The 27,927-nt window shown below is 45.8% G+C and overlaps 1 protein-coding gene across 30 annotated transcripts; it reads left to right on the forward strand.

Annotated features, from left to right (window-relative positions):
* Positions 1–476: 476 nt before the first annotated feature.
* On the forward strand, positions 477–27,882 carry ZNF384 (zinc finger protein 384). Of its 30 annotated transcripts, none has more exons than XM_053554884.1 (12): positions 477–702; positions 1,826–1,885; positions 14,325–14,395; positions 14,692–14,929; positions 15,165–15,212; positions 15,415–15,748; positions 16,630–16,722; positions 20,530–20,754; positions 21,440–21,622; positions 23,093–23,171; positions 25,004–25,162; positions 26,253–27,882. In XM_053554884.1, exons 3-12 carry the CDS (start codon positions 14,330–14,332, stop codon positions 26,655–26,657), a joined length of 1,830 nt encoding a protein of 609 aa, XP_053410859.1. In that variant the 5' UTR covers positions 477–702; positions 1,826–1,885; positions 14,325–14,329; the 3' UTR covers positions 26,658–27,882. The 30 variants fall into 30 exon arrangements, with proteins under 30 accessions (XP_053410859.1, XP_053410874.1, XP_053410867.1 ...); XM_053554882.1 differs by having other exon boundaries at positions 541–974; XM_053554886.1 differs by lacking the exon at positions 477–702 and adding an exon at positions 724–938.
* Positions 27,883–27,927: the final 45 nt, after the last annotated feature.

Raw genomic sequence — 27,927 nt, forward strand, 5'->3', positions numbered from 1 at the left:
AGCAACAAGACCAAATTTACAGTAAGGGGTGTGGTCAGAAAGAAGGATGGGTCGGATTTTGGTGGCTGGGAGAGGTCCATCCTTATCCTTTCCCGCATAAAGCATTGGCACGTTCTTGAGAGATTAAGAAAAAACAATGGCAACATCCTACATCAGCGTATTCCACCCAGCGGGAAGGGAAACGGCATCTTAGTCTTTTAAGAATACACAACGCCCCTCGTACCTTGATGCATAATTCATGAACTTGTCCCGTTTCTACCCTCCCCTCCCCAGAAGTCTTTTCCGGAAGCCCGAGGCCGCAGTTCTTAAGGATCAGCTTTTGCCCTTAACAGAACCCGCCTTCGCTTCCGCTATGGCGTCACATCCACAGTGGGTTCTACTGTGTCCTCGGGCAGAAACTACTTCCGCCCCTACTTGTCGTAACTTCTGCCCTGAATATCCCAGAGCGCTAGCAGCACCGGATATGTTCTAGCCATTCCCGGAAGTGACTCGGCCTTTGCTCTGCCTTCTTTCTCCATTACCGGCCCCCCCACCCACATTGCTATTTCCCTCCCTCCCCCCTTTTCGTTTCCGGCGCTCCCGCCTTCTCTCCGCTGTGCTCTCCTCAGTCTTTGGGGAGGGTGGGAGGGAGGGAGGGAGGGAGGGAGGGGTGTGTGGAAGAATTGAAGTTCTCGGGAGCACGAGCTGCAGCACCACTTCCGGGTGAGTGTTAGGGGAGGGAAGATGGGAGGGAGGGAGGCCACCCACTGCCTCGCGCCCCCGCCCCGCGGGTGTCTCGCGCGCATTCCGTGCGTGTGAGCGTGTGGGTTCGTCTCGCGCCCGGAGTGCGTGCCCGCGCGCTCCGCCTCGCGCTCTCCCCCCTCCCTCACCCCCTCTGGTCCTCCCACCCCACTTGGCTCCCTCCTTTCCCAGCAAACGCCGCCCCTCCCGCGCTGTAGGTAAGGCTCTGGCGCCGCCGCAGCCGTCGCCGGCGGGTGAGTGTCGCGCCGCTGCAGCCGGTGCGCGCTAAGCTCCCTGCTCCTCCCCCTACTCTTTCCATGGGGTGGGCGCGGACGGGGGGGTTCACGGTGTGACTGTATGTGTGTCCGTCCCGGAACCGGAAGTTGTTGTGTAGGAGCGGGCGATGGGGAGGAATGGGGGGGTTTAGGGGGCGGGTGCCTGTCTGGTGGGTGGCAGAGTTCAGCTCCCTGGAGGGGAAGGAGGGACGTCCCAAGGAAGGGTTTTTGAGGAAGGAGTGGGGGGCGACATCAGGAGAAGGCTACCAGGGGCAGTCTCAGGGGAGCGAATGTTTTGGGGGGACAACAGGGGTCTCCAATACATAGACTACTGTGCAAGCTGAGGGAGATACTTCTTGGCACAAGGCCTTGGGTAGGCAGGGGGCGAAGTCCTCGAAGAAGTAGGGGGAGGCTAGAGGAAGTAGCTGGGCCTGAACTGGCACTGTGCCTGACACAATGGCTTGTGCATCCCCCTGAGCCCTCAGCTTGGCCTTCTGAAGCTACTCCTCAGGGGCAGAGACTCTCCTCCTCTTCAACTTTACTGTTCTTTGACCCTTGGTTACCTGTGGCTGGGAAGGAAGAAGAAACAGTGTTTGAGCCTAGGAGTGGAATCTGAAGGCTGGTGATAGAGTTCATCTTAGTTTCTGGGAAGTGAATTTATTTCCCTTGTATCCACATAGACTGTTATTATATCCTTCCATCTTTGGATTTTTGGTTGGGGGTCTGCCTGCCTTGCAGACTTAACTCCTGACAAAGAGTTCCTGAGGTTATCTACAGCTCTAGTGGCTGCACCCCTACTGGCTCCTGTAACCTAGACAATTTGTTTACAGAAAGTTCAGGAGCCCTGGAAAGGAGAAGGAATAAGACGACAGGAGGAAGAGAGAGAGAGGGTAAGACAATTTCGGGTCAATGGCTTTTCTGGTTTTGGGGTAGAAAGGGTCTCAATCAAATGAGGTTTTATTTTGTTTTTGGTCAGCATGACAGAATACTACAAGTAATAGCAATTGTATTCCTGGTGTTTGTTGTGGGAGAAAAATGAGGCTTTTCCTATCATCTCTTGAGGGTACTCAGGAAGTGATTGGTAAAAAGTTGTCACCTTCAATTCCCACTAGTACTCATCAGGCATGATGTGTGAAATGCTCAAGTGGAACCACTGAATACTGTTGCATTGTATCCAAAAGAGAAATTTATTCTGCTTTGGGAACCCCTGGGCTCTAATTGCCAACAGAGTCTTAAGGACTTACTTTCCTGTATTTGGAACAAGCAGAGCTGAGTTTAGCATGAGGTTCTTATCCTTAATATTCCAATGGAGTGTTGGAAGTGGATCTGTTAAGTGATAAGAATCTGTGACATAGGATTATTTGAATTTGGTATGGCAGGGTGAAGTTTTCAGGGAAAAAAATGCTTCATGGGTAGTTTGAGGTAAGGTGGATAGAACTGTATGAAGTAGGCACCGAAGCAGGTCTGGAAAAATTCACAGTATGGATACTGATGGTGATAGAGTTTGGGGTAGCCTGAAAATGACAATATATGAACCTAAAAGTTTGATTTCAGAGCTTATGATACTCAGTGGTATCTTTGAAGGACCAATTCCAGGCTGGTTTATAAAATATATTCCCCATAAGTTTTTTTCTTTCTTTTTTTTTGAGACAGTCTCACTTGGTCACCCTCAGTAGAGTGCCATAGTGTCTTAGCTCACAGCAACTTCAAACTCTTGGGTTCAAGCGATTCTCTTACCTCATCCTCCCAGATAGCTGGGTGTATAGGCACCCGCCACAGTGCCCACCCTATAGGTTTCTAAGGTCAGTTGATGTTTAAATATTAGATATAAGGCTGGGTGTGGTGGCTCATGCTGTAATCTCAGAGCTCTGGGAGGCTGAGGTGGGTGGATTGCCTGAGCTCAGGAGTTGGAGACCAGCCTGAGCAAGAGCAAGACCCCCATCTCTAAAAAATAGTTGGGCATTGTGGCAGGCGCCTGCAGTCTCCACTACTATGGAGGCTGAGGCAGGAGAATCACTTGCGCCCAAGAGTTTTAAGGTTGAGAGTGGTGCCTGTGGCTTGGTGAGTAGGGCGCCGGCCCCATACTGAGGGCGGCGGGATTGAACCCAGCCCCTGCCAAACTGCAACAACAAAAAAAAAATAGCCAGGTGTTGTGGCAGGCGCTGTAGTCCAAGCTACTCTGGAGGCTGAGGCAAGAGAATCGCCTAAGGCCAGGAGTTGGAGGTTGCTGTGAGCTATGTGACACCACAGCACTCTACCAAGGGCGACAAAGTGAGACTCTGTCTCTTAAAAAAAAAAAAAAAAGAGTTTGAGGTTGCTGTGAGCTATGATGCTACAGCACTCTACCAAGGGCAACAAAGTGAAACTCTTGTCTCTTAAAAAAAAAAAGAGTTTGAAGTTGCTGTGAGCTATGACACTAGGGCATGCTACCCAGGCTGGTAAAGTGACACTATCTTAAAAAAAAGAAAAAAAAATATGTATATATATACACACACACATATATATGTAAGTTATATATACTTTCTTTTCCAGCTTTATTTATTTAATACTTTTTTTGGCTTCATGGTTCCCAAATCAATTATTTATAGTAGGTCAGGGCAAGGAGAACTGCAACATTGTCTCTCCCACAGGTGACAGTGGTCAGCTGATGCCCAGGGTAGAAGCTGCTGGCCCAGATTGCCAACTGTGTGGTTTTAGTGGTCTCATTTGGTCTGTTTGTATTTGATAGAATGATCGTTCCCAGTAGCATTCTGGTAAATCTGTTCTGAGTTATTTTGAACTTGGAAGAGTTCATAGATAGTAGTATGAGGGCCCCAAATCCTGATGGGATGGCCCTTCTTGAATGTCTTTAGAACCTGAGAGAGAGATTTTGTTTCCTTATTGAGGAAAAAAATGTTTCTTTGTGTTTTTTCATTTAAATTCGTTAGCTCAGGTGGCACCTGTGGCTCAGTAGGTAGGGCTCTGGCTCCCAAGCGTGGTGGGTTCAAACCTGGCCCCGGCCAAACTGCAACAAAAAAATAGCCAGGCGTTGTGGTGGGTGCCTGCAGTCCCAGCTACTCTGGAGGCTGAGGCAAGAGGATTGCCTACGCCCAAGAGCTGAAGGTTGCTGTGAGCTGTGATGCCACGGCACTCTGTCGAGGGTGACAAAGTGAAAAAAATGAATAAATACATAAATAAATTCTTTAGCTCATATTGCAGGCTTTCTGCAAGTGTATATTTTAGAACTGTTTCTCTTAAGAGTTATCTTTTTTTTTTTTTTTGCAGTTTTTGGCCGGGGCTGGGTTTGAACCCACCACCTCTGGCATATGGGACTGGCGCCCTACTCCTTTGAGCCAGAGGCGCCGCCCAAGTGTCTTAAGTTCAGTAGTTGAATTTGAATTGATTGTTTTTCACATCTTTTGTGTGTGTGTGTGTGATAGAGTCTCACTTTGTTGCCCTAGGTAGAGTGCTATGATGTCACAGCTCACAGCAACCTCCAACTCTTGGGTTTAAGCAATACTCTTGCCTTAGCTTCCCAAGTAGCTGAGACTACAGGTGCCTGCCACAACACCTGGCTTTTTTGTTGTTGCTGTTGTAGTTGTTTGGCAGGCTCAGGCTACATTCGAACCCACCAGCTCTGATGTATGTGGCTGGCGCCCTAGCCGCTGAGCTACAGGTGCTGAGCCTGTTTTTCATGTCTTGTTGACACTTGCAGATCAGCGGTTCTCGACTTATGGGTCCCGACCAATAGTAACTGTATTAAAAGGCCGCAGCATTAGGAAGGTTGAGAACCAGTGTCGTAGATGATTGCTAAGCTAGAGGCTATAGATCCATTACTTTTGGATAGTTCCTTTGTAATTATGTGTTCTTTATGTAATATTTTCACTAATAGTCCCTACCATGTGGATTTCAGGAGACCTTTGAGTATCTTTTTTTTTGGGGGGGGGGGGAGACAACTGCCATCCCATCACCATATGCCTTATGAACTTACTGTAAAGGGTTCATCCTCTTCCATCCTCCACCCTAAAAGAAGCCTAGTAGGAGTAGTTAATTATTCAGAGTCGTCCATTGATAGAGGACCTAGAATTAGAATCCACAAGTCTTGATTCTTAGATCCATTCTCTAGCTACTGAATTTAGTGGGTATTGAGTATTTCATGATTTTCCAAAGGTTGGTTATGTTAAGGGAATGCTGTTTTCTTGGGGGAAAGAAAACTATACTTTACTTGAAAAACAAACGTAAAAATAATTAGTTAAGTTCTGGGAAAGAAATGGTGCTTTTCACTGTATCATCCAGAACAACATACTAGAGGCCCTGACGCTTTGATCCTTAGATAATTAGTACCATTATGGAATGATACTAACTGGACAAGGCTTTGGTGCAAGAGTTCGAGTCCTACTATGTGTTTCATGGTTGTTACTTAATAGGGTCACTCTTCTTTACCTCTTCAATGCTTTTGTGATTACGGAAGGAATAATTATAGTAAACCTCTCTTCTTTTTTTTTTTTTTGACACAAGAGTTTCACTTTGTCATCCTTGGTATGACATCCTGTGGTGTCATAGCTCGCAGCAACCTCCCAACTCTTGGGCTCAAGTGATTCTCTTGCCTCAGTCTCCTGAGTAGCTGGAACTGCAACAACACCCAGCAGTTTTTAGAGGCAGGGTCTCACTCTTTTTAGGCTGGTCTCGAACCTGTGAGCTCAGGGCAGTCCGCCTGCCTCGGCTTCCCAGAATGCTAGTATTACAGATGTGAGCCATTGTGCCCGATCTAACCTCTCTTATTATTAACAGAATAGGTGAGGCTGGGTGGCACCTGTGGCTCAGTGAGTAGGGCGCCAACCCCATATACCGAGGGTGGTGGGTTCAAACCCGGCCCTGGCCAAACTACAAGAAAAAATAGCTGGGTGTTGTGGCGGGTGCCTGTGGTTCCAGCTACTGGGGAGGCTGAGGCAAAAGAATCGCCTAAGCCCAGGAGCTGGAGGTTGCTGTGAGCTGTGATGGTACAGCACTCTACCAAGGGCAGTAAAGTGAGACTCTGTCTCTACAAAAAAAAAAGAATAGTTGAGGCTTTGTGAAGTAGTAAAGTTGAAATTAGAACCCAGAATTGCAAGGGCCGGGCGCAGTGGCTAAGTCCTATAATCCCAGCACTTGGGAGGCTGGGGCTGGATTCCAACAGTGGATTGCCTGAGGCAGGTGAATTGCCTGAGCTCACAGGTTCGAGACCAGCCTGAGCCAATGCGAGACCCTGTCTCTAAAAAATAGCCAGGTGTGGGCGGCGCCTGTGGCTCAGTCGGTAGGGCGCCGGCCCCATATACTGAGGGTGACGGGTTCAAACCCGGCCCCAGCCAAACTGCAACCAAAAAATAGCCGGGCATTGTGGCGGGCGCCTGTAGTCCCAGCTACTTGGGAGGCTGAGGCAAGAGAATCGCTTAAGCCCAGGAGTTGGAGGTTGCTGTGAGCTGTGTGAGGCCACGGCACTCTACCGAGGGCCATAAAGTGAGACTCTGTCTCTACAAAAAAAAAAAAATAGCCAGGTGTTACGGCAGGTGCCTAAGGGAGGAGGATCACTTGAACCCAAGAGTTTGAGGTTGCTGGAAGCTGAGACACCATGGTACTCTTCTACGGGTGACCAAGTGAAACTCTGTTTCAACAAAAAAAAAAAAAAAAAAATAGAACCCAGATTTTCAATATGCCAGCAGTCTTCTTTCCATCTATTATGTTTTTTCTTTTCTGCTGTTTAGGCCTGTTTAGGAAAAGAAGTTGTCCTCTTTCTTCTCAGTCTAGAGGAAACCATCTCTCTCTCTCTCTCTCTCTTTTTTTTTTTTAATATATTGGCATAATCATCAAAACTGGCACTCTGTAGAGATGAGTTTTCCCTAGCAGTGGGCTGCTTCAAGGTCAACAGAATGTTGATATGTGCCTGCTTGGATTTTGGGGTGATTGGTGAAACTTGCTCCATGAAAGACAGAGTGATGAATAGACAGACAATAAACAGGTATTTGAGTGATCTGGCACCAGGGCATCTTGTTACACAACTCTAGGGGACACCATATACAAAGTCAGTCTCAGCAGAATAGTGGCATAGCTTTCTCAGGTATCATTTTGCAGGTAAACGTTGCTTTATAGTTGGATGAGCAGTATTCTCTATGTATCCTTTTTTGGGCTGACCTATTTATTAGAAGCCCAAAAGATACATGTCTTGTCTTGACCAAGGACTAGCTTGGTCCTTGGTCCTAGACCAAGGACTAGCTGACCTTCAGCATCTTGTGAGAGCCAAAATAGGATTAAGTGGGTGCAGTGGCTCATGCCTATAATCCTAGCACTCTGAAAGGCAAAGGTGGGACAATTGCATGAGGACAGGGGTTCAAGAGCAACCTGAGCAAGAAAAATTAGCCAGGAATGGTGATGCACAGCTACTTGGGAAGGTGAGACAGAAGGATTACTTGAGCACAGGAGTTCAAGGTTGCAGTAAACTAGGCTGATGCCACTGTATTATAGATAGCTGGGGTGTCTCAAAACAAACAAACAAAAAAAAGAACCAAAACAATAATACACTGTATACCTAGATAAGTGGAAGGGGCTTTTATTTATTTTGCCTTGGAAGTTCTGACCCTTTTTTTTTCAGACCCCATCATTCTAAAATCAGTTACCTTTGTGGCCAAGTGAGGTTTCACAGGACGAAAGCAAAAAATATATGACCCGAACTGCATGTCATTTTGCTGTTTTCACAAACTTTATATTGAAAACATTTATTGAGAACTACCTGAAAAATGTATAGTTTATTCCTGGAAACATTCTAAATTTTAATTCCTGAATCAAGCCACAACATCAGAGAGTGTGTGTACTAAAGATATATGGTTTTGGTTCATTGATGCTCTTTGTGCCTAGGTTTGGATCCCTGCTCTGCTATTTACTGTTTGACTTTTTTTTTTTTTTTTTGAGACAGTCTCAAGCTGTCACCCTGGGTAGAGTGCTATGGCATCACAGCTCACAGCAACCTCAAACTCTTGGGATTAAGTGATTCTCATGCCTCAGCCTCCCAAGTAGCTGGGACTACAAGGTGCCTGCCACAACACCTGGCTGTTTTTTTTGTTGCAGTTGTCGTTGTTGTTTTAGCAGGCCTGGGCTGGGTTTGAACCTGCCAGCCTCAGTGTATGTGGCTGACGCGCTACCCACTGAGCTATGGGCACTGCCTACTGTTTGACTTTTTGGCTTCAATTTCCTCATTTGAAAATGGAGATTATAAGCAGCGCCTGTGGCTCAAAGGAGTAGGGTACCAGCCCCATATGCCAGAGGTGGTGGGTTCAAACCCAGCCCTGGCCAAAAACAAAAAAAAAAACCCAAAAGAAAATGGGGATTACAATACCTATCATAGAATTGTTGCAAGATAAAAGTTGTAAAGTGCTGCTTTTTTTTTTTTTTTTTTTTTTGTAGAGACAGAGTCTCACTTTTTGGCCCTCGGTAGAGTGCTGTGGCCTCACACAGCTCACAGCAACCTCCAACTCCTGGGCTTAAGCGATTCTCTTGCCTCAGCCTCCTGAGTAGCTGGGACTACAGGCTCCTGCCACAACGCCCGGCTATTTTTTGGTTGCAGTTTGGCCGGGGCCAGGTTTGAACCCATCACCCTCGGTATATGGGGCCGGCGCCTTACCGACTGAGCCACAGGCGCCGCCTGTAAAGTGCTTCTAACATTACGTTGAATACAGTACACAATAAATGTTGTGGTACTGATGATGATGGTGGTGGTATTGTCCATCATTTTTAAATTTTTATTTAATTTAATGAATGAATTTATTTATTTTTTCTTTTGGGGGGAGACAGAGTCTCAAGCTGTTGCCCTGGGTAGAGTGCCTTGGCATCACAGCTCACAGCAACCTCAAACTCTTGGGCTTAAGCGATTCTCTTGTCTCAGCCTCCCAAGTAGCTAGAACACAGTAGCGCCTGCCACAATGCCCAGCTGTTTTTTTTGTTGTTGTGGCAGTTGTAATTGTTATTTTAGCTGGCCCAGGCCGAGTTTGATCCCGCCAGCTTCAGTGTATGTGGCTGGCACCCTACTTAATGACCTACAGGCGTCGCCTATTTATTTTTGAGACAGAGTCTCATTCCTTCTCCCTGGGCTTGAATGCTGTAGCATCATAGCATACAGCAACCTCAAACTCCTGGGCTCAAGCAATCCTCTTGCCTCTGCCTCCCAGGTAGCTGGGACTATAGTCAGCCACTACAACGCCCAGCGGTTTTTAGAGATGGGGCTTCATGCTTGCTCTGGCTAGTCTTAAACTCCTGAGCTCAAGCAATCCAACCCGCCTTCGCCTCCCAGAGTGTTAGATTACAGATGTGAGCCACCGTCCTTGGCCTTATTTATTTTGAGACAGTCTCACTCTGTTGCCCTGGGTAGAGTGTTGAGGCATCATAGCTCACAGTCACCTCAGACTCCTTTCTTTAAGCAATCCTCTTGCCGTTGCCTCCCGGGTAGCTGGAACTGCAGGCATCTACCACAGTGCTCAGCTAGTTTTTCGATTTTTAGTAGAGATGGGGTCTTGCTCTTGTTCAGGCTGGCCTCGAACTCCTGAGCTCAGGCAATCCACCTGCCTCAGCCTCCCAGAGTGCTAGGATTACAGATGTGAGCCACTGGGTCTGGCCTATGAGGATATTCTAATTTACACATTCTCATTTGCTCCCAAGTTTTCACATCCATAATGCATTTTGTTCCTGATTCTCTAAGGGGAAATTGTATATTAGACCTTCCTTTGTTTCACCCTCCAGCCTAATTCTCTACTCATTCCCACCATCCATCACCACTCTCACTTATCTTTTTCATTTCTCAGCTAGAAGGTTAGACGGGTAGGGGTGATGGGTTAAGGTTTGAGTCACTAGCATGGTTTTCAAAATCAGTATGTGTAGGGTCCACAATTGTTCAATTCATTAAATATATAATTGCTTCTGGGGCAGCGCCTGTGGCTCAAAGGAGTAGGGCGCTGGCCCCATATGCCGGAGGTGGCGGGTTCAAACCCAGCCCTGGCCAAAAATTGGTGGGCGGGGGGGCGGGAGGGAGAGAATTGCTTCATATATAAAGCAATTTATATATGAAGTTAAGTTAGGAATGAGTCCTAAGTTAGGAATAGTTATAAGGTGCAAATGAAGAAAACATGATCATTGCCTCCTAAAAACCTTGGCAAGGTGTGGGCAGTGCCTGTGGCTCGTAGGGCACCAGTCCCATATACCAAGCATGGCGGGTTTGAACCCGTCCCTGGTCAAACTGCAACAACAACAACAAAAAAAATAGCCGGGCGTTGTGACAGGCACCTGTAGTCCCAGCTACTCAGGAGGCTAAAGCAAGAGAATCACCTAAACCCCAGGAGTTGGAGGTTGCTGTGAGCTGTGATGCCATGGCACTGTACTGAGGGCAATAAAGTGAGACTCTGTCTCTAAAATAAATAAATAAAAATTAAAAATAAATAAATAATAAAAAGCTTGGCAAGATTGGATCCCCTTAAGCTGTGATCTGTTTGTTTCCTGATTCTGTTGTCAAGGAGGACCTGAGACTGCTTTATAAAGCTAGGACTGGAAGGACCAACTTAGCACCTATTATGTCAGAGACTGGTTAGCTTGTCTGTTTTATAACTTAGGGAATAGAATTTGCCTGCGTTTGGTGTTCAGTCATTTAATAGTGAGCCTTATTTGTGTGAAGCTGTTGTAGTCAGAAATTTGGTGCATTCTACTCTTTTTGCTACTTTTTCAGAAAAAGTAGGCTGTAATTTAATTCTTCCCTTCATAGGCTTTATGAAAATCAGGGCTGGGGTTAAAAAAGCAAAAAGTGTGGCGAGCCTTCTAAAGAAGGATAAGGAACAGACTTAGATTTAGAGCAATTTTCAACTTTGACTCCCTTGTTGAAGGTCTTTCCTAATTTTTTTAATCACTACCTGAAACTCAGTTTCTGTGCCTGTTCTACCCTGTTGCACCATGTTGTTCAACTTTTTTTTAAATCTCACAGCATACTTGAACCTATAGTTAAACTTCTGTGGTACACTTAAATTATGTGGATAAAAAAAGTAAAAAAAAAAAAAAACAAAAAACACTTAGCCATGTTTTGAATTTCTTTCAAAAATAATTTAATTAATGCTCTTTGAAAATTTTAGTGATACACCAGTTGAAAATCACTTCTTTGAAGCTGGGGGCCGTGGCTCATGCCTGTAATCCTAGCACTCTGGAAGGCTGAGGCAGGCACATCACTTAAGGCCAGGCTTTTGAGACCAGCCTCAGCAGGAACAAGATCTCATCTCTGAAAATAGCCAGGTGTTGGGGCGGGTGCCTGTAGTCCCAGCTACTTGGGAGGCTGAGGCAAGAGGATTGCTTGAGCCTAGGAGTTTGAGGTTGCTGTGAGCTCTGATGCAATGGCACTTTACCGAGGGCAAAGTGGGCTCTAGCTCTTAACATCTCTGGTATGTCTCCAGCATACCTTGGTAGGTCTAAGTTGGCTGTAAGTCACAGGTCTACCCTTCCTGCAACTTTGTAGCTCTTGTCTCAGAGTGCCAGCATAGTAATGTCTATTTCTTTCTTTTTTTTTTTTTTTTTTCTTTGCAGTTTCTGGCTGGGGCTGGGTTTGAACCCGCCACCTCCGGTATGTGGGGCTGGCGCTTATCCCTTTGAGCCACAGGTGCCACCCGTAATGTCTATTTCTTACTGTTCCTTATTTCCCCATCAGTCTCATACTCTGTCCTTACTTGCCTTCTGTGGGGCTAGATCTTCCTATGTCCAGGATTTTGGGAAGCTACCCTTGACCAACATAATGCCTGTTAAACGTTGCTATGAGAAGTGAACAGAGTGTGACAGTCATAGGTCGGATGCCTTTATTCTATACCTGTTTATGATGTGGCAACATGATTCTGAGGGATTACTTTTCTTATTCCTCACTCACAAAGTTTAAGCTTAATTATCATCCACATACAGAGAAGAATTGGAACTCTTGAAAGCATAGTGTTTAAGCAGGTGTCTAGTACTGTGTATGCATTCCGGCCCACCATTGTCCCCATTCTGAGTTCCTTTGGAAACCTAGCATCTACTGCAGGTGCCACACTCTATTTGTTTAGTGAGATATGATCTTGCTCTGTTGCCTGGGATAGAGGACAGTGGCATCATTGTAGCTCACTACAACCTCAGACTCTTGGGCTTAAGTGATCCTCCTTAAGGATGGATCCTCCTGCCTCAGCCTCCAAAGTAGCTGAGGCTATAGGTGTGTGCCATGACACCCAGTTAATTTTTCTATTTTCTATAGAGATTGGGTTTCACCCTTGCTCAGGGTGGTCTCTAACTCCTGGCCTCAAGCAGTCTGCCAAGATATCAGCTGGTACTTAAAAAAAATAGGTTGGGCTTGGTGCCTGTAGCTTAAGTGGCTAAGGCGCCAGCCACATACACCAGAGCTGGCGGGTTCGAATCCAGCCCGGGCCTGCCAAAACAACAATGACGACTGCAGCCAAAAATAAAAAAAGCCAAGTGTTGTGGCGGGCCCCTGTAGTCCCAGCTACTTGGGAGGCTGAGGCAAGAGAATTACTTAAGCTCAGGAGTTAGAGGTTGCTGTGAGCTGTGATGACCTGGCACTCTACCCAGGGCGACAGTCCAAGGCTCTGTCTCAAAAAAAAAAAAAAAAAAATTAATTAAATTTAAAAAAGCTTGATTTTGATTCCTGCCAATTTCTTTTTTTTTTTTTTTTTTGAGACAGAGTCTCACTTTGTTGCCCCCAGTAGAGTGCTGTGGCATCACAACTCACAGCAACCTCAAACTCTTGGACTCAAGCGATTCTCTTGCCTTAGCCTCCCACGTAGCTGGGACTACAGGCACCCGCCATATTTTTTTTTTTTTTTTTTTTTGTAGAGATAGAGTCTCACAGTACCGCCCTGGGGTAGAGTGCTGTGGTGTCACACGGCTCACAGCAACCTCTAACTCTTGGGCTTATGTGATTCTCTTGCCTCAGCCTCCCGAGCAGCTGGGACTACAGGCGCCCGCAACAAAGCCCGGCTGTTTTTTTGTTGTTGCTGCAGTTTGGCCAGGGCTGGGCTTGAACCCGCCACCCTCGGCATATGGGGCCGGCACCCTACTCACCGAGCCACAGGCACCACCCGGCACCCGCCACATTTTTAGAGACGGGGTCTCACTCTTGCTCAAGCTGGTCTGGAACCTGTGAGCTCAAGCAATCTACCCACCTTGGCCTCCCAGAGTGTTGGGATTATAGGTGTGAGCTACTGCGCCCAGCCCCCAATTCCATTTTTTAAACTTGAATGTTTTGTGTTTATGACCCGGAACCTTTTCAAACTGCATAAAACTGCAGAAACGTTGATTGGAACTTTTGAAATATTTTCAAGGAAGATGGATTTGAAGGATAGGGAAAAGAGGAGCAATGATAGGTACATGGCTGTTTTTTTATTTGTTTGTTTGTTTTGTAGAGACAGTCTCACTGTACCATCCTCGGGTAGAGTGCCATGACTTCACACGGCTCACAGCAACCTCTAACTCTTGGGCTTACAATTCTCTTGCCTTAGCCTCCCAAGCAGCTGGGACTACAGGCGCCCGCCACAACACCTGGCTATTTTTTTGTTGCAGTTTGGCCAGGGCTGGGTTTGAACCCGCCACCCTCGGCATATGGGGCTGGTGCCCTACTCACTGAGCCACAGGCACCACCCTCAGGTACATGGGTGTTTTTAAGTCTGTCATTGATTTGCTTAGTGTGACCTTTGACATCTACCTTACCCTCTCTTTTTTTTTTTTTTTTTTTTGAGACAGCATTTCACTCAGTTGCCCTCCGTAGAGTGCTGTGGCGTCACAGCTCACAGCAACCTCCAGCTCTTGGGCTTAGGCGATTCTCTGGCCTCAGCCTCCCAAGTAGCTGGGACTACAGGCACCCGCCATAACGCCCAGCTATTTTTTGTTGCAGTTTGGCCAGGGCCAGGGCCAGGTTTGAACCCACCACCCTCGGTATATGGGTCCGGTGCCCTACCCAGTGAGCCACAGGTACCGCCCCACCTTACCCTCTCATGATCTCAGTTTCTCTTGTCAGTAAAGGAAAGTAATAACCAATTATTTTTCTTTGGGGCATAGGAAACATTTTCGTGGGTAAGTAAGGTATCTACAAGTTCTTTTGCAGGCATTAAGTAGGCTAGCCTGTGTTGGCTAGGGATATAGTGCTGCATGGCTCTGACCAAGGGGGCTAATGTGCTGGACACTAAGGTTTTGCCTGCCAGTTCCCAGCCCTGTGACCAGATGCTAAAGAGTAGGCAAGGAAGCACTCAACTCCCTTCTCCATTGCTAAGCTTTTTCAGATTTATTTCTGAGTGTGATGTTATCTCGTTCTTTCTTCAGGTAGAATGGAAGAATCTCACTTCAATTCTAACCCGTACTTCTGGCCTTCTATCCCCACAGTTTCAGGACAAGTAAGTGGTATTGCTTTTTTGCTCTCCCTTATTGTTTACTTTTTTCAACTCTGAGTAATGAGTTCTATTACTAAGTAATGAGTTATGTTAAGAGAAACCACATGGTGTTTCATTCAGTCCCCTGTCACTGAGAATTATATAGTGTTTCTGTTTTGGCTTCTCTGGAAGTCCAAAGATAACTCCTTGACCGTGATCTCTGTATAGGTAGACAGACACTGAAAAGTGATTAGGGACTGAAAAAATCAGACCATCCCAGTCTGAAGAGAGTGCACCCCTTCCACTTCCTTTTCTTTTAGATTGAGAACACAATGTTCATCAATAAGATGAAGGATCAGCTGTTGCCAGAGAAGGGCTGTGGGCTGGCTCCACCTCACTACCCCACCCTGCTGACAGTGCCTGCCTCAGTGTCCTTGCCCTCAGGCATCAGTATGGAAACGGAATCCAAATCAGACCAGCTGACCCCACACAGCCAGGCTTCCGTCACTCAGAATATCACGGTGGTCCCTGTGCCATCTACAGGACTGATGACTGCTGGTGAGCAACTCTGCACTTCTCCAATCTGAGGTGTTGATCTTCCATGATCAGTACCCCAGGCTGGAGGGCTCTAAGAACATGGGGAGTGGGTTATGTGTTTGATTACTCAATCAAATTTTTATTAAGTGCTTACTGTGTGCCTAGCAATGTGCTAGGCATTGTGGGGGATACAAAGAAGTAGAAGATGCGGTCCCTGCCTTTGAGGAGGTGACATTCTTTCCTTCTCTGAATCAAGGAGTCTCCTGTTCTCAGAGGTGGAGAAGAGAAGGGAGTCAATCAAGGGGTAAATCTCACTGTTACCAGGGGGGTGGGGGCAGGGGTTAGGAGACCATTACTTTTCTACAGGGTTTGGGGTTTCCTGTATACTCTGGGTTGGAAGGTGGTGGTGAGGGGTTAATTAGATGAACTGGTGGGAAATAAAATAAAATAGGGTAAGGATCAGGACTGAACAACATGACACCATCTCCCTTTTCTCCCAATCCTAGGTCCAGGTTTGGTAATCACGTCCCCCTCAGGCTCTCTTGTGACCACAGCCTCATCAGCTCAGACCTTCCCCATTTCGGCTCCCATGATTGTCTCAGCTCTTCCCCCTGGCTCACAAGCCCTGCAGGTGGTCCCTGACCTCTCCAAGAAGGTAGCATCAACCCTAACAGAGGAAGGAGGTGGAGGTGGTGGTGGAGGTGGCAGCGTGATTCCTAAGCCCCCCAGGGGCCGAAAGAAGAAGCGGATGTTGGAGTCGGGACTGCCTGAAATGAATGACCCCTATGTCCTCTCCCCTGAGGATGATGATGACCATCAAAAAGACGGCAAGACATACAGGTAAGACTCAGAGCTGGGGGCAGGATGGGGTGAGGATTGCTGTCTTAGCTCCCCTGCCCTCTTGGTATCCTGCCCTAGTCTGGCACTACATTCTTGACAGCTTCCACATCAGAGGCATTAACAGTCAGGTGTTCTGTCTTAGGGCAGCAAGGCAGAGCTACTGGCCCTCCTCCAGGGCCACTTTCCTCAGAAGGCAGCCCTTCTTCACCCCTTCCTTTTTTTTTTTTTTTTAACCCTGATTTTGGGAGTCATCAGCATTGGATTATTTTTGTGTGACAGAAGGTAGTTTTTCTCTTGGAATAAGGCTTTAAACTAGGTTTGAGACTCTGTCTGCAGCTCCTTTTAAACTTTCTACATTTTCCATTCCCATTTTCCCAAGAAACCTTCCTAGTAAGCACTTAACCTAACCTGTGTGCCATCCACCAGTTATTGGGCCATGTTTGAGCGCTGAGCCTGCCTGACCCTGCATGGTTGGGATGATGGGAGGGGCTTACATAAAAAGGTAGGAGGATTAGGATACCTTCTCCCTTTGGAATATATGCTTACAGAATGACTGCTCTTGCTCACCTTTCTACTTCATGAAAGTCATTTTGATCCTTCATTTCCTCTAAGTTGCCCATTGCCAAAAAGCAATATATGCATATTTGCATGTGGTACTATGCAAAAATAATTACATAATTCTTTGCCCTTTGAGAATTAAGCATCTTTTAATCCCCTTGAGAGCTGTCAAGGGCCCTAGTAGTTTTGGGGAGTTTGGTCACAGTATACAGAGTGGGATAACAGTCATCACAGCTTTGATGCAGACAGGGGCAGATGTGCATGGCTGGGAGACTGGGTCTGTCCTTAGTGTACCGAGATGGGCAATGTTGTTCCCATTTTAGGAGCGAAGGGAACTGCGGCACAGGAAATGGACAGAGCCTTGGGCTCATGGATTCAGTTCCCGGCTCCACCACGAACTTGCTGTGTGACCCTGGGCAAGTCCTTTTCCCCTCTCTGGGCCTCAGTTTCCTCATCTGTAAAATGGGGAGAATTCTGTTTATTCCTCCCATTTTCTGGGAGTATATATCAGATAAGATTTGAAATGTTGGGAACTTTAAAAGAAAGATAAGAAAAGTCATCATTTAGCATTTATTTTTATGTGTGTTGTACAGTTCTGTTGTGGAGAGTAGCCATGACTACAGAGTGTTTAAATCCCTCTTTATAAGTAAAAATGAGGAGATTGTTGCTATGCAGAAAGTATTAAGCACTACAGAAGTTCAGCTCATAATCTGAAAGTTCATTGCAGCTTTATTATTACAGGTGTACCCCACTTTATACAATAAAAGTGTTCCTGGAAAATGTTTACATCATATCATATTATAAAGGTATCTGACAAGTTTGATTCATTTAAAGACATTCTTTTATATATATATATATATATCATTTCATAAAATGAAAATCCCTTTTAAATTTATTTTATAGAAATCTGGATTATTATATTTTTGCTTAAAGTGAGGTCATTGTGACATGGCGATACATCTATATAAAATTTGTTGCAGTAGGAATAGTCGGAGGATATTCTAACACCCTTGTGATGGGAGCCCTTCTGATGGGTCAGGTTCCTCTCATTCTGCCAAGTTTCTGTACTTATTTGTGTTTTGAACCCACATTAAAGCTTATCTCTGGACTTTCCAAACTGTATGTTAAAAGAATGCAAATATATATTTGGAAGAAAGCCTAAGAGGACTTGGCACCCCATCAATGTTTTTGGAATTCTTGAAAGACAGCCCCTCCCCCCCCACCCCCCCACCCCCCCACCCCCCGCCACCTAGGTAACTAAGGAGAACTCTGAAATTTAAAGGTGACTAGCTGTATAATAGGTAAACAGAATTCTTCAGAACCTTTTTTTAATCACAGTGAATCCCTATTTTGATGCGTAGGTGAGTTAACTATGCCCATTCCAATGGGCAGTAGAATTTAAACTGGGTATTGGGGGAATTGGGTTCTGTTACTCTGGGCAAGTCACCTTAATGTCTTTACTCTTTGTCCTCATCTATAAAATTGAGACAGCCAGTTACACCCTCACCTATCTTATAGAAATGTTTTGAGGGAAAATCAGAGTATTTGAAATTGTTTTGAACATCTTAGGGAAAATAATGGGACAATAATTCAAAGTGGTCATTGTGACCAACGCTATTGCATTGCACGCCTCTAAGGGGACCATTCTCATTGTGCTGGATGCAAGTGGTGCCCCCTGGAGTAATGCACCCATGATAATGGAATGCTATTTTTCTGTCCCCTGCTAACTTCCACTGCTACAACTCTCTTAAATTAAATTTCTTTCCCTCCACCCCACTTTGCATTAGAAAACTTTTACTCTTTTTTTTTTTCTTTTGAGACAGAGCCTCAAGCTGTTGCCCTGGGTAGAGTGCCATGGCATCACAGCTCACAGAAACCTTCAACTCCTGGGCTCAAGCAATTCTCCTGCCTCTACCTCCCAAGTAGCTGGGACTACAGGCGCCCACCACAATCCCCGGCTATTTTTTGGTTGCAGCCATCATTGTTGTTTGGCGGACTGGGGCTGGATTTGAACCTGCCAGCTCAGGTGTATGTGGCTGGTGCCTTAGCCGCTTGAGCCACAGGCGCCGAGCCAGAAAACTTTTACTCTTATTTAACTTATAGGATTTCCTTTCCTTTTTTTTTTTTTTTTTTTTTTTCTCTCTCTCTTTTTTTGAGACAGAGTCTCACTCTGTTGCCCAGGCTAGAGTACTATGTGTGTGGTGTCAGCATAGCTGACAGCAACCTCAAATTTCTGGGTTTAAGTGATCCTCCTGTCTCAGCCTCCTGAGTAGTTTGAGACCATAGGTGCCCACCACAATGCCCGGGTAATTTTTCTACTTAGTAGAGATGGGGATCTCACTTTTGCTTAGGCTGGTCTTGAACTCCCAAGCTCAAGCAGTCCTCCAGCCTTGGCCTCCCAGAGTGCTAGGATTACAAGTGTGAGCCATTGCACCCAGCCTTTATAATTAACTTTCATGTTAAAGGCACAGTTGTGTGTTGAAAACTCACACATAAACTAATGAGATTTTATTTGTGTTAAAATGTACAGGTCATTCTACCTGTCTCAGAAATTCTAGGAATCAAGAAAAATTAGTTGGCAACTTTAGTACAGTTTTTTCTGACAGTATGTCCAGCTTGTAACCTCAGTCTTAGTGAAATATATAGTAGTATGAGATCATCCTTCAGTACTGATGCTGATAACATTAATTCAGTTTTATTACTAGTAGAGAATACTTGGCTCACCTTTGGCTGTCCTGGGTGTTTGCTGGCCTTTCTAGGTGTAAAAATTCATCTCTCCATTTTACAGACCAGAAAATTGAGGTCTAGATAAATGAGCGAGCTTATAACTAAACTCAAAGTAGAGCCTAGGTGTCCAGACTTCCATTGGCTATGCCCTTTGGATTATGCTAATTATAAACAGAATTTCCCTCCTCTCGTGCCATGATTAGTCATCTCAGACAACAGCCAGGGATGGATAACTTAAGGATTATCAAGTGACTAGAGAAATGAAAATTGTTAATGATTGAAATTTTAGTGAAAGGGTTAATATAAGGGACCATACTCCAACTAACAAGGACATTGTTTTCTATGAGGAACTCAGTGTTCTTTTTAGTCTTTATCTCAAATTATTCTCTAAAAAAATGATTCTGAGATGAAAAAGTGCAGGAACCATCACCCTACATCATCCTAAGCCCCTCTTATAAGGTAAGTTAGGGAGAATCCAAATTAGAGGGACTTGCCCTAGTAGCCTGGCTTCCAGCCCTTTGCCCATTCTACTAGCTCACATTGTACACTGATAAGTTGTTCTAAAATGATAGGATTCCAGCTCCCATATAGATAGCTTTTACCCAATAAAGGCTGAATAGTTGTGGTTTAACTTGCACAGAGTCTTTCTTATTTGATATGTTAGACAGTATCAGAGTGGGAAAGATTACCAAATCAGGTGATGAGTGAAAGTACACTCAGATGCAATAGGTGTCAACCCAGAATGCTGACATTGACTCCACATGCTGCAAGTTTTAGCATGGAAGATAGGCGTTTTGCAGACTTTTTTCTCTCGAACACTTGAGGGATACAACCCATCCCCAATAGTTACCTTGGCTTATTGCAAAAGTGGTTCTTAATCTGATTGCCAAGGAGCAGTGGGAGTGTGGGGTGTGGAGGCTGGACATTATGGTTTGGAAAAGTCCCTTCAGATAATTCTGGTATTTCCCTGCCCCCCTTCCTCTAGGAATCACTGGCAGAAAGGAAGTGGGGGAAAATCTGAGGGGAAAAAAATATCTGTGGAGACAGGAGAGAAACTGGTAGTTCCTCATTATCATCTAGGAGGCTCGAAAAATGCCAATGGAGATGTACTTTATATATGAGGAAATTAGGAAAAGGAATTGTGAAAGTTGGAAGTCAAATTATAGGCAGAAGGAAGATAGAAGTTTGCTGATATTCCTGGCCCAGGGAAATCCACATCTGCCCAGAGCCCATAAAATTGTTCTTCCTCATCTGGCTGAATTCCTGTTTTTGCACAGTTAGGGAGGCCAGTCATTCAGTAAACATTTATTGAGTATTTATAACATGCTGGGCATTGTGGTTGAAGCTTAGGTTATAACGATGAATAAAATAGAGGTCCTACTCTCAAGTTGGAATAGAGAGATCAGATGGGTGGGCTTCTCTTAGTAGTGGAGAGGAGGGTTCAGCCATGCCTTCTAAGTGGGAAGGGTTCTAACCACTGCCCTCACTTGGCCCAGGTGCCGGATGTGCTCACTGACATTCTACTCAAAGTCGGAGATGCAGATCCACTCCAAGTCACACACCGAGACCAAGCCCCACAAGTGCCCACATTGTTCCAAGACCTTCGCCAACAGCTCCTACCTGGCCCAGCACATCCGTATACACTCAGGGGCTAAGCCCTACAGTTGTAACTTCTGTGAGAAATCCTTCCGCCAGCTCTCCCACCTTCAGCAGCACACCCGGTAAGGCTGCTCTCAGTTTTACCCCAATACCTGGCTGTGAGCTCCAAGGCCACGTTGCTTGTACCTACTCCTGTCTCCACATGTATTCTTTTTTCCCTTTCACTTTTCCCCTTTGATAGCCTCAATTTTCTGCTATCATTGTATGTGGAAATTAACTGTGTATCCTAGTGATTTGGGAGGGCCTCAAACTGTGGTCTCCAATCAATTCCCAAAGTCTGGAACAATTTTTGTGGTTTCTCTCTGTGTCTGTGTTTGGAAATCTTCTGCAGAGCAGGCCCTGCTTTTACTATATGCTTCAGTTCAGAGCCAAGGTGTGCATTCAACAGGTCCATGGGGAACAGGCGATAATGGTCTTTGTTCAAATTACTATTTGGAAGCAGGGTATCTGTGGTGAGTGCATAACCTTAGGAAAAAGCAGAGGGTTGACGAAACTAAGGTCACCAGGAGCCATGGGTTGCAGCTCTTCATCATCTCACTGCCATTCTAGCCACCGACTTAACAGCCAACAACAACCTAGATCTGGGTGTCCTCTTCATTAGCCTATCCAGGCTGGAATGTGTTTGGGAGGAGGGAGGAGGGGGTGCTCTCTCATCCGTCAAGCAACATCATTTCACCCAGCAGAGAGCTGAGCCCCTGGTGTCGAACTGCTTCCTCCTCCCCCCTTCCTTCCTCTCCTCTCCGGCAGGATTCACTCCAAGATGCACACGGAGACCATCAAGCCCCACAAGTGCCCGCACTGCTCCAAGACCTTCGCCAACACTTCCTACCTGGCCCAGCACCTCCGTATCCACTCGGGGGCCAAGCCCTACAACTGTTCCTACTGCCAGAAGGCCTTCCGCCAGCTCTCCCACCTCCAGCAGCACACACGGTAAGGGAGAGTGGCGGGCTACTGACCCCGCCCCGCTGGCATGCCCTCCCCACCCCCGCCCCGGACACACAAAACAACCCGCATGCGGGGGGCGGGGGAGAAACCTGGCTGGAGGAGAACACGGCTGGCATCTGGGAGAAAGAAAACCAAGCAACAACATTGGAGACACAAGTGGATGCTAAGAGAGCCTTTCTGTGGCACAAGCTACATCTGGGAGATAAAATGACTGTGATATTTATTCTCTGACCCATGGGAGGCAGACATGTATCTGGAATGGAGACAACTTCTCTTTCCCTCATTTCCCTCCCTGAAGATATCCAAGATTTTTTCCTTGATACCAAAGCAGAGGCATTTGATTAGAGAAGACCATACCTCTAGCCCGTTGTGCACCAATTGTGAACAAAAGATATAATCTATTGGATATAAGCTGGACCCCAGCCTGGTGACACCCACAGCAACAAAGAAGACTCCAAGGGATGCCAGGAATGGAGAACAAAACAGAACATACATTAAATATTCACAGAGAACCGGCAAACAAAATGAAAACACTCATACTTCATAAGGATGCCCACAGTTTATCCTGTAAATCTGGAGTGACTGGGAGGAAGTGAACCTGCCTACTAAAAGAGTGATTATCTCCTTCATGTGGTACCTCAAGTTGAATTGGAGTCCAGACATACTGGCATAAGCCATCTTGTGGATGTAATATTCCCACCTTAAAGTGATCAGACATCTTGCTTTGAGGAGTCAGGCTTTCTTCACAAAGAAGAGATACATCCTGTGATATTCAGAGGTCCAAAAAACATCTGGTCAGAGAGGTAGTTCTGAAGTCCCTAGTGAAAAGGAGGTGTCAGTGCACTCCTTAGCAGAGGGCCCTGTAGTGTTGTGGGAAGAGTTCAAATTGGTACTAAACTAAGCATTTCCTACCATTAGGGGGCTAGACTGGGGAAAGTTCTTAGGAGTTTCCATGCTTTTCCATTAATCACTGCTCCTCTACAATCAGTGTGACCCTGCTTTGTGTGATACTATAACTTTCTGTAGAGGTGATTTCACGGGCCGAGGGATAGTTTCTGGCTGTAGAGTGGGACCAAGGAGGAAATGTTGTGTTTTTCTTCCTCCTTGCCATTGTATTTACCTTATGTTTTTGAATGTTCATTAGGACAGTGACTGTAGGAGTGGACTTGTATGCCAACTTGTGGACTGCCTGTCCTGAGGTGCTGAGGCCTCAGTCCTTCCTCCCCATCTACTAGAGGAGTCCCAGCTACTAGAGGAGGCTCAGCTTGAGCTGAGTGATGCATGTAGTGACTAGATCTAAGGCATTGATCTGTCAGAGAGGAACCAAAGCTGTTGCCTCCTAGATGCCCATCTGATGTGCTTCTTAGGAGGACAGGATTGGCCTTGAAGTTTGTTAAGGAGCCAGTCCCTAAGAGGCCTTGCTGACATTTTTCCCTTTCTTCTCATCCCCTGCAGAATCCACACTGGTGATAGACCATACAAATGTGCACACCCAGGCTGTGAGAAAGCCTTCACCCAACTCTCCAATCTACAGGTAAATGTTCTACCCTCCACCCAAGAATTTGAGTCTGAGCCTTAGGATCAAAGTGCTGTTTGACTAGTATAGTGATTCTCAAACTTTCAAGACTCTTCCACACTCTTAAAAATGATTAAGTAGTGGCTCAACACCTGTGGCTCAAGCAGCTAAGGTGCCAGCCACATAACACTTGAGCTGGCGGGTTCAAATCCAGCCCTGGCCCGCCAAGCAACAATGACGGCTGCAACCAAAAAAATAGCTGGGCGTTGTGGCAGACATCTATAATTTCAGCTACTTGGGAGGCAGAGGCAGGAGAATCGCTTGAGCCCAGGAGTTGGAGGTTGCTGTGAGCTGTGATGCCACGGCACTCTACCCAGGGTGCCAGCTTGAGGCTCTGTCTCAAAACAAAACAAAACCAAAAAAATGATTAAGTAGTCTTGATATGTTGGCTCATGCCTGTAATCCTAGCACTTTGGGAGGTGGAAGTGGGAAGATTGCTTGAGGCCAGGAGTTCAAGACTAGGGTGAGCAAGAACAAAACTACATCTCTAGAAAACAGAAAAATGAGCTAGATGTGGTGGCATGTGCCTAGTCCCAGCTACTAGGGAGGCTCGGGCAAGAGGATCACTTGAGCCCAGGACTTTGAGGTTGCGATGAGCTATGATGATGATGCTACTACATTCTAGCTCGGAAACAGAACAAGACCTTAACTCAAAGAAAAACAACAGAAAAAAAATGAGTAAGGGCAGGTGCAATGGCTCACACCTGTAATCCTAGCACTCTGGGAGGCTGAGGTGGGCGGATTGAGCTCAGGAGTTTGAGGCCAGCCTGAGCAATAGCGAGACCCTGTCTCTACTAAAAAATGGAAAAAACTAGCCCAGTGTCATGGTGGGTACCTGTAGTCCCAGCTACTAGAGAGGGTAAGGCAAGAGGATTGCTTGAACCCAAGAGTTTGAGGTTGCTTTGAGCTATGACACCATGGCACTCTGCCCAGGGGCAACAGAGTGAGACTCTGTCTTGAATGAATTTTTTAAAACGAATAACTAAAGAATAAAAAAGCGCTTTTGTTTATATGGGTGATATCTATTTACATATCTATTCTGAAACTGAGAAACTGAAAAATACTTAGTAATCTGTTCAGAAAGAACGATAAGAAACCCATTACATGTTAACATAAGTTAAATATTCCAAAACCCTCTAAAGAAAAACTTAATGAGAAGAATGGCATTGTGTAGTACATTTTTGCAGGTGTCTTTAATGTCTGGATTAACAGAAAAAGGGTAGATTCTTATATTTGCTGTGTACAGTCTTGCATTATCATATATCATGTGTAATCTGAAAAAGGCAAACACTGTCCTACTAGTTTGAAAACAGTTTTGACCTTGAGGGCCTTCTAGAAAGATTTAGTGTTTTCTAGAGATCGTCACACCTCACTTTAAGAACCACTGGACTGGGTGTTGCCTGTGGCTCAAGCAGTAGGGCGCCGGCCCAATATACCAGAGGTGGCAGGTTCAAACCCAGCCCTCGCCAAAAACTGCTAAAAAATAAAAATAAATTCAATTAAAAAAAAAAAAAGAGCCACTGGACTATACTATATAACTAATAAAAAGAATTGTTAGACTAATGAGACTGTAAGCTGTCATTCTGATTTTAGGATCTCGGTATATGCTGCTGAGGTATGTTTTCTCCCTTAGCCTCTAGTTTCTGAATTTCCATCCAAAGCACTTTTTCTTGCCTTCATATGGAAAGAGAAGCTGGGAGGCCTGACACTTTAGGGCTTTTTCTAAAGGTCAAGGTGGGACAGGCGGGAAAAGTACAATGCACTCATCCTAATTTCTCCCATTTTCTCAGTCCCACAGACGGCAACACAACAAAGATAAACCCTTCAAGTGCCACAATTGTCATCGGGCGTACACAGACGCAGCCTCACTAGAGGTACACCTATCTACGCATACGGTGAAGCATGCCAAGGTGTACACCTGCACTATCTGCAGTCGGGCATATACGTCGGTGAGTGTATAGTTTATTCTCTTTCCTTCCCCAACCCACTTTACTCCATCTTTCTGTTAGAAGATACATTGCAGCAAATTCCCTGCCTCCCTAGCTTCTACTTACCAGTAAAGATTTAGAAGTTAATTAGAGCCATAGCTGAAGAATTTATGGTCTCTAAGCCCATAGAGATTGAAAAGCAATGATTCTTCATTTTACTTAAACATAAGGCAAAATACAGCCAGTTGAAATTTTGAGGGGAGCAAGATTGGAGTAAGGTGTTTTCCATTAAGACCCTAGAAGATTGGGTGGCACCTACAGGCACCAGCCATGTACACCAGAGCTGGCAGGATCAGATCCAGCCCGGGCCTGCCTAACAGTGACAACTACAACCAAAAAATAGCTGGGCGTTGTGGTGGGTGCCTGTAGTCTCAGCTATTTAGGAAGCTGAGGCAAGAAAATCACTTAAGCCCAGGAGTTAAAGGTTGCTGTGATGCCACGGCACTCTACCCCAGGCTAAAGCTTGAGGCTCTGTCTCAAAAAAAAAAAAAAGACTCTAGAAGGTTGTAAAGTTGTCCCATTCAAAGACATTTGAGATCCCTTTGCTCCTTCACATGTTTCTGGGTTTTTTTTTTTTTTTTTTTGAGACAGAGTCTCACTATGCCACCCTTGGAAGAGTGCTATGATGTCACAGCTCACAGCAACCTCAAACTCTTGAGCTTAAGCAGTTATTTTGCCTTAGCCTCCCAAGTAGCTGAGACTACAGGTGCCCGCCACAATGCCCGGCTATTTTTTTGGTTGCAGTTGTCATTGTTGTGTTAGCTAGCCTGGGCTGGGTTCCAACCTGCCAGCCTCAGTGTATGTGGCTGGCGCCATAACCACTGTGCTGTGGGCGCCAAGTCCACAGTGACTTCTAAAGGTCCCCCTCTCCTTTCTACTCAGTAGTGGGTACTGAAACTCCTAGTTAAGTTGTGCTTACTCCTGGCTTCAAGTTTTAACTCTGTATGAACATTTCTATCCTTACAGCAGAGTTAGAGCCCAAGATGCTAATTATAAATAATCTCTTTTCCTTCCCTTTCATCCCTCAACTTCTTTTTACCATTTCCTTCAGGAAACGTACCTTATGAAACATATGCGCAAACACAACCCTCCTGATCTCCAGCAACAAGTACAGGCAGCGGCGGCGGCAGCAGCAGTGGCCCAGGCCCAGGCCCAGGCGCAGGCTCAGGCTCAGGCTCAGGCTCAGGCTCAGGCCCAGGCCCAGGCCCAGGCCTCCCAAGCATCACAGCAGCAGCAGCAACAGCAGCAGCAGCAGCAGCAGCAGCAGCAGCAGCCACCACACTTCCAGTCTCCTGGGGCAGCCCCCCAGGGTGGGGGTGGTGGGGACAACAACCCCAACCCTCCACCCCAGTGTTCTTTTGACCTGACCCCCTATAAGACGGCGGAGCATCATAAGGACATCTGCCTCACTGTCACCACCAGCACCATCCAGGTGGAGCACCTGGCCAGCTCTTAGAGATCCTTGCTGCCACCCACTGGGAAGAGGAGAAAGAAGTTTTGGTCCCTCCTTTCTCCAACTCTTGGTGGGAAAACTCTTCTTCTTGATAAGCCTTGGCCCTATTTCCTTGGGCCTTAGGCATGGCTTTCCTTCACAAGATACCATCCTTATTTTCAACTCCTCTTCAAAAGGAACATCAGCCCTCCTGATTGGCAAAGGAATACTGAGCTGATGGTGTCATTTAGCAGCCTCCCCTCCCAAGCAAAGCTTTTTAAATTGGGGGTTGGTGCTCAAGGGAAGGATTTGCTATGACCTCATAGAAACTTGTCCTGTGTGGACACTTACCCTATCTTTATCCTCATCCTCAAAGGTTGCTCTGATCAAGAACTAGAGGCTGGCCCTCCCAGATTACAAGGAAAGGGGGCTCTAAATGCAACCAGCCTCCTGTTCTATTCTTGCCTGCAAAAGAACAGAGGTTTCTCGTGTCCCCCAATTCCTGAGAACCATTTTCTTCTTGTACTTGGTCTCAATTCACATCCTGCCTATTGCTGGTAAGATTTGGGTAGGAATTAGACCTCCTTTTATTCGTAAGGGGGCAAGGGCTGACATGTGGTCCCTAAGGGGCCAAAGATTCCCAAGGTGGTCAGGGTGGCTTAGAAGTGTGGGTTATGATTTTCCTTGGAGCCTCTCCCTCCCCTCCCCCACTGTTCTCTGCCAGCCAAGACCCCGTACACTCAGCCTCCCTAACCCAATCCCCAAGGAGCTGTGAGAGCTTTGTGTTCTCTATGAAACCCCAAAATAAGGGGTGTGGCAGAGAAGGAAGAGTTCAGGGCAAACACCAGGACTGGACTTAGCTCCCTAGGTGCCACGGTCAGATGCCAGACATGGATTTACATATAAATATATATATAGATATATATATACACCCACTCATCACGGCCATCTTTGTTGTAACCATTTTTTGTGTTTATAAATGCATTATCTCTGAGAACTTTCATATTTGATGTTTATTTTATTTTTGTCTTTTTCTCCACCCTGTCCTCTGGCCACGGCATTTTTATTTCTTTTTGCCTTTTTTTTTTTTTTTTTAAATCATGGCATATTTCAGAGAAAAGGAAATTTTAAAAAATCAGGAAACCAGTTGTTATATAGCAATTTTAAAATGGAAAAAAAAAAGAAAAATTATGTACAAACCAAGGGGTGTTTTTAGAACATTGTATAGAAATAAATTCATGTAAAAGGATCAGAGGCAGTGGAGCTAACTGATGTGAGCATGGGGAAAAGCTAT

This window comes from Nycticebus coucang, chromosome 12 (assembly GCF_027406575.1).
Source record: "Nycticebus coucang isolate mNycCou1 chromosome 12, mNycCou1.pri, whole genome shotgun sequence".
Lineage (NCBI taxonomy): Eukaryota > Metazoa > Chordata > Mammalia > Primates > Lorisidae > Nycticebus > Nycticebus coucang.

Excerpts from the sequence above, each read along its gene's own strand:
- ZNF384 (XM_053554884.1), top strand. The coding sequence starts at position 14,330 with ATGGAAGAATCTCACTTCAATTCTAACCCGTACTTCTGGCCTTCTATC. Across the intron at positions 14,930-15,164 it reads TACAGGACTGATGACTGCTG|GAGTCTCCTGTTCTCAGAGG; the intron begins GTGAGCAACTCT and ends CTCTGAATCAAG. Across the intron at positions 15,749-16,629 it reads AAAGACGGCAAGACATACAG|GAGCGAAGGGAACTGCGGCA; the intron begins GTAAGACTCAGA and ends TTCCCATTTTAG.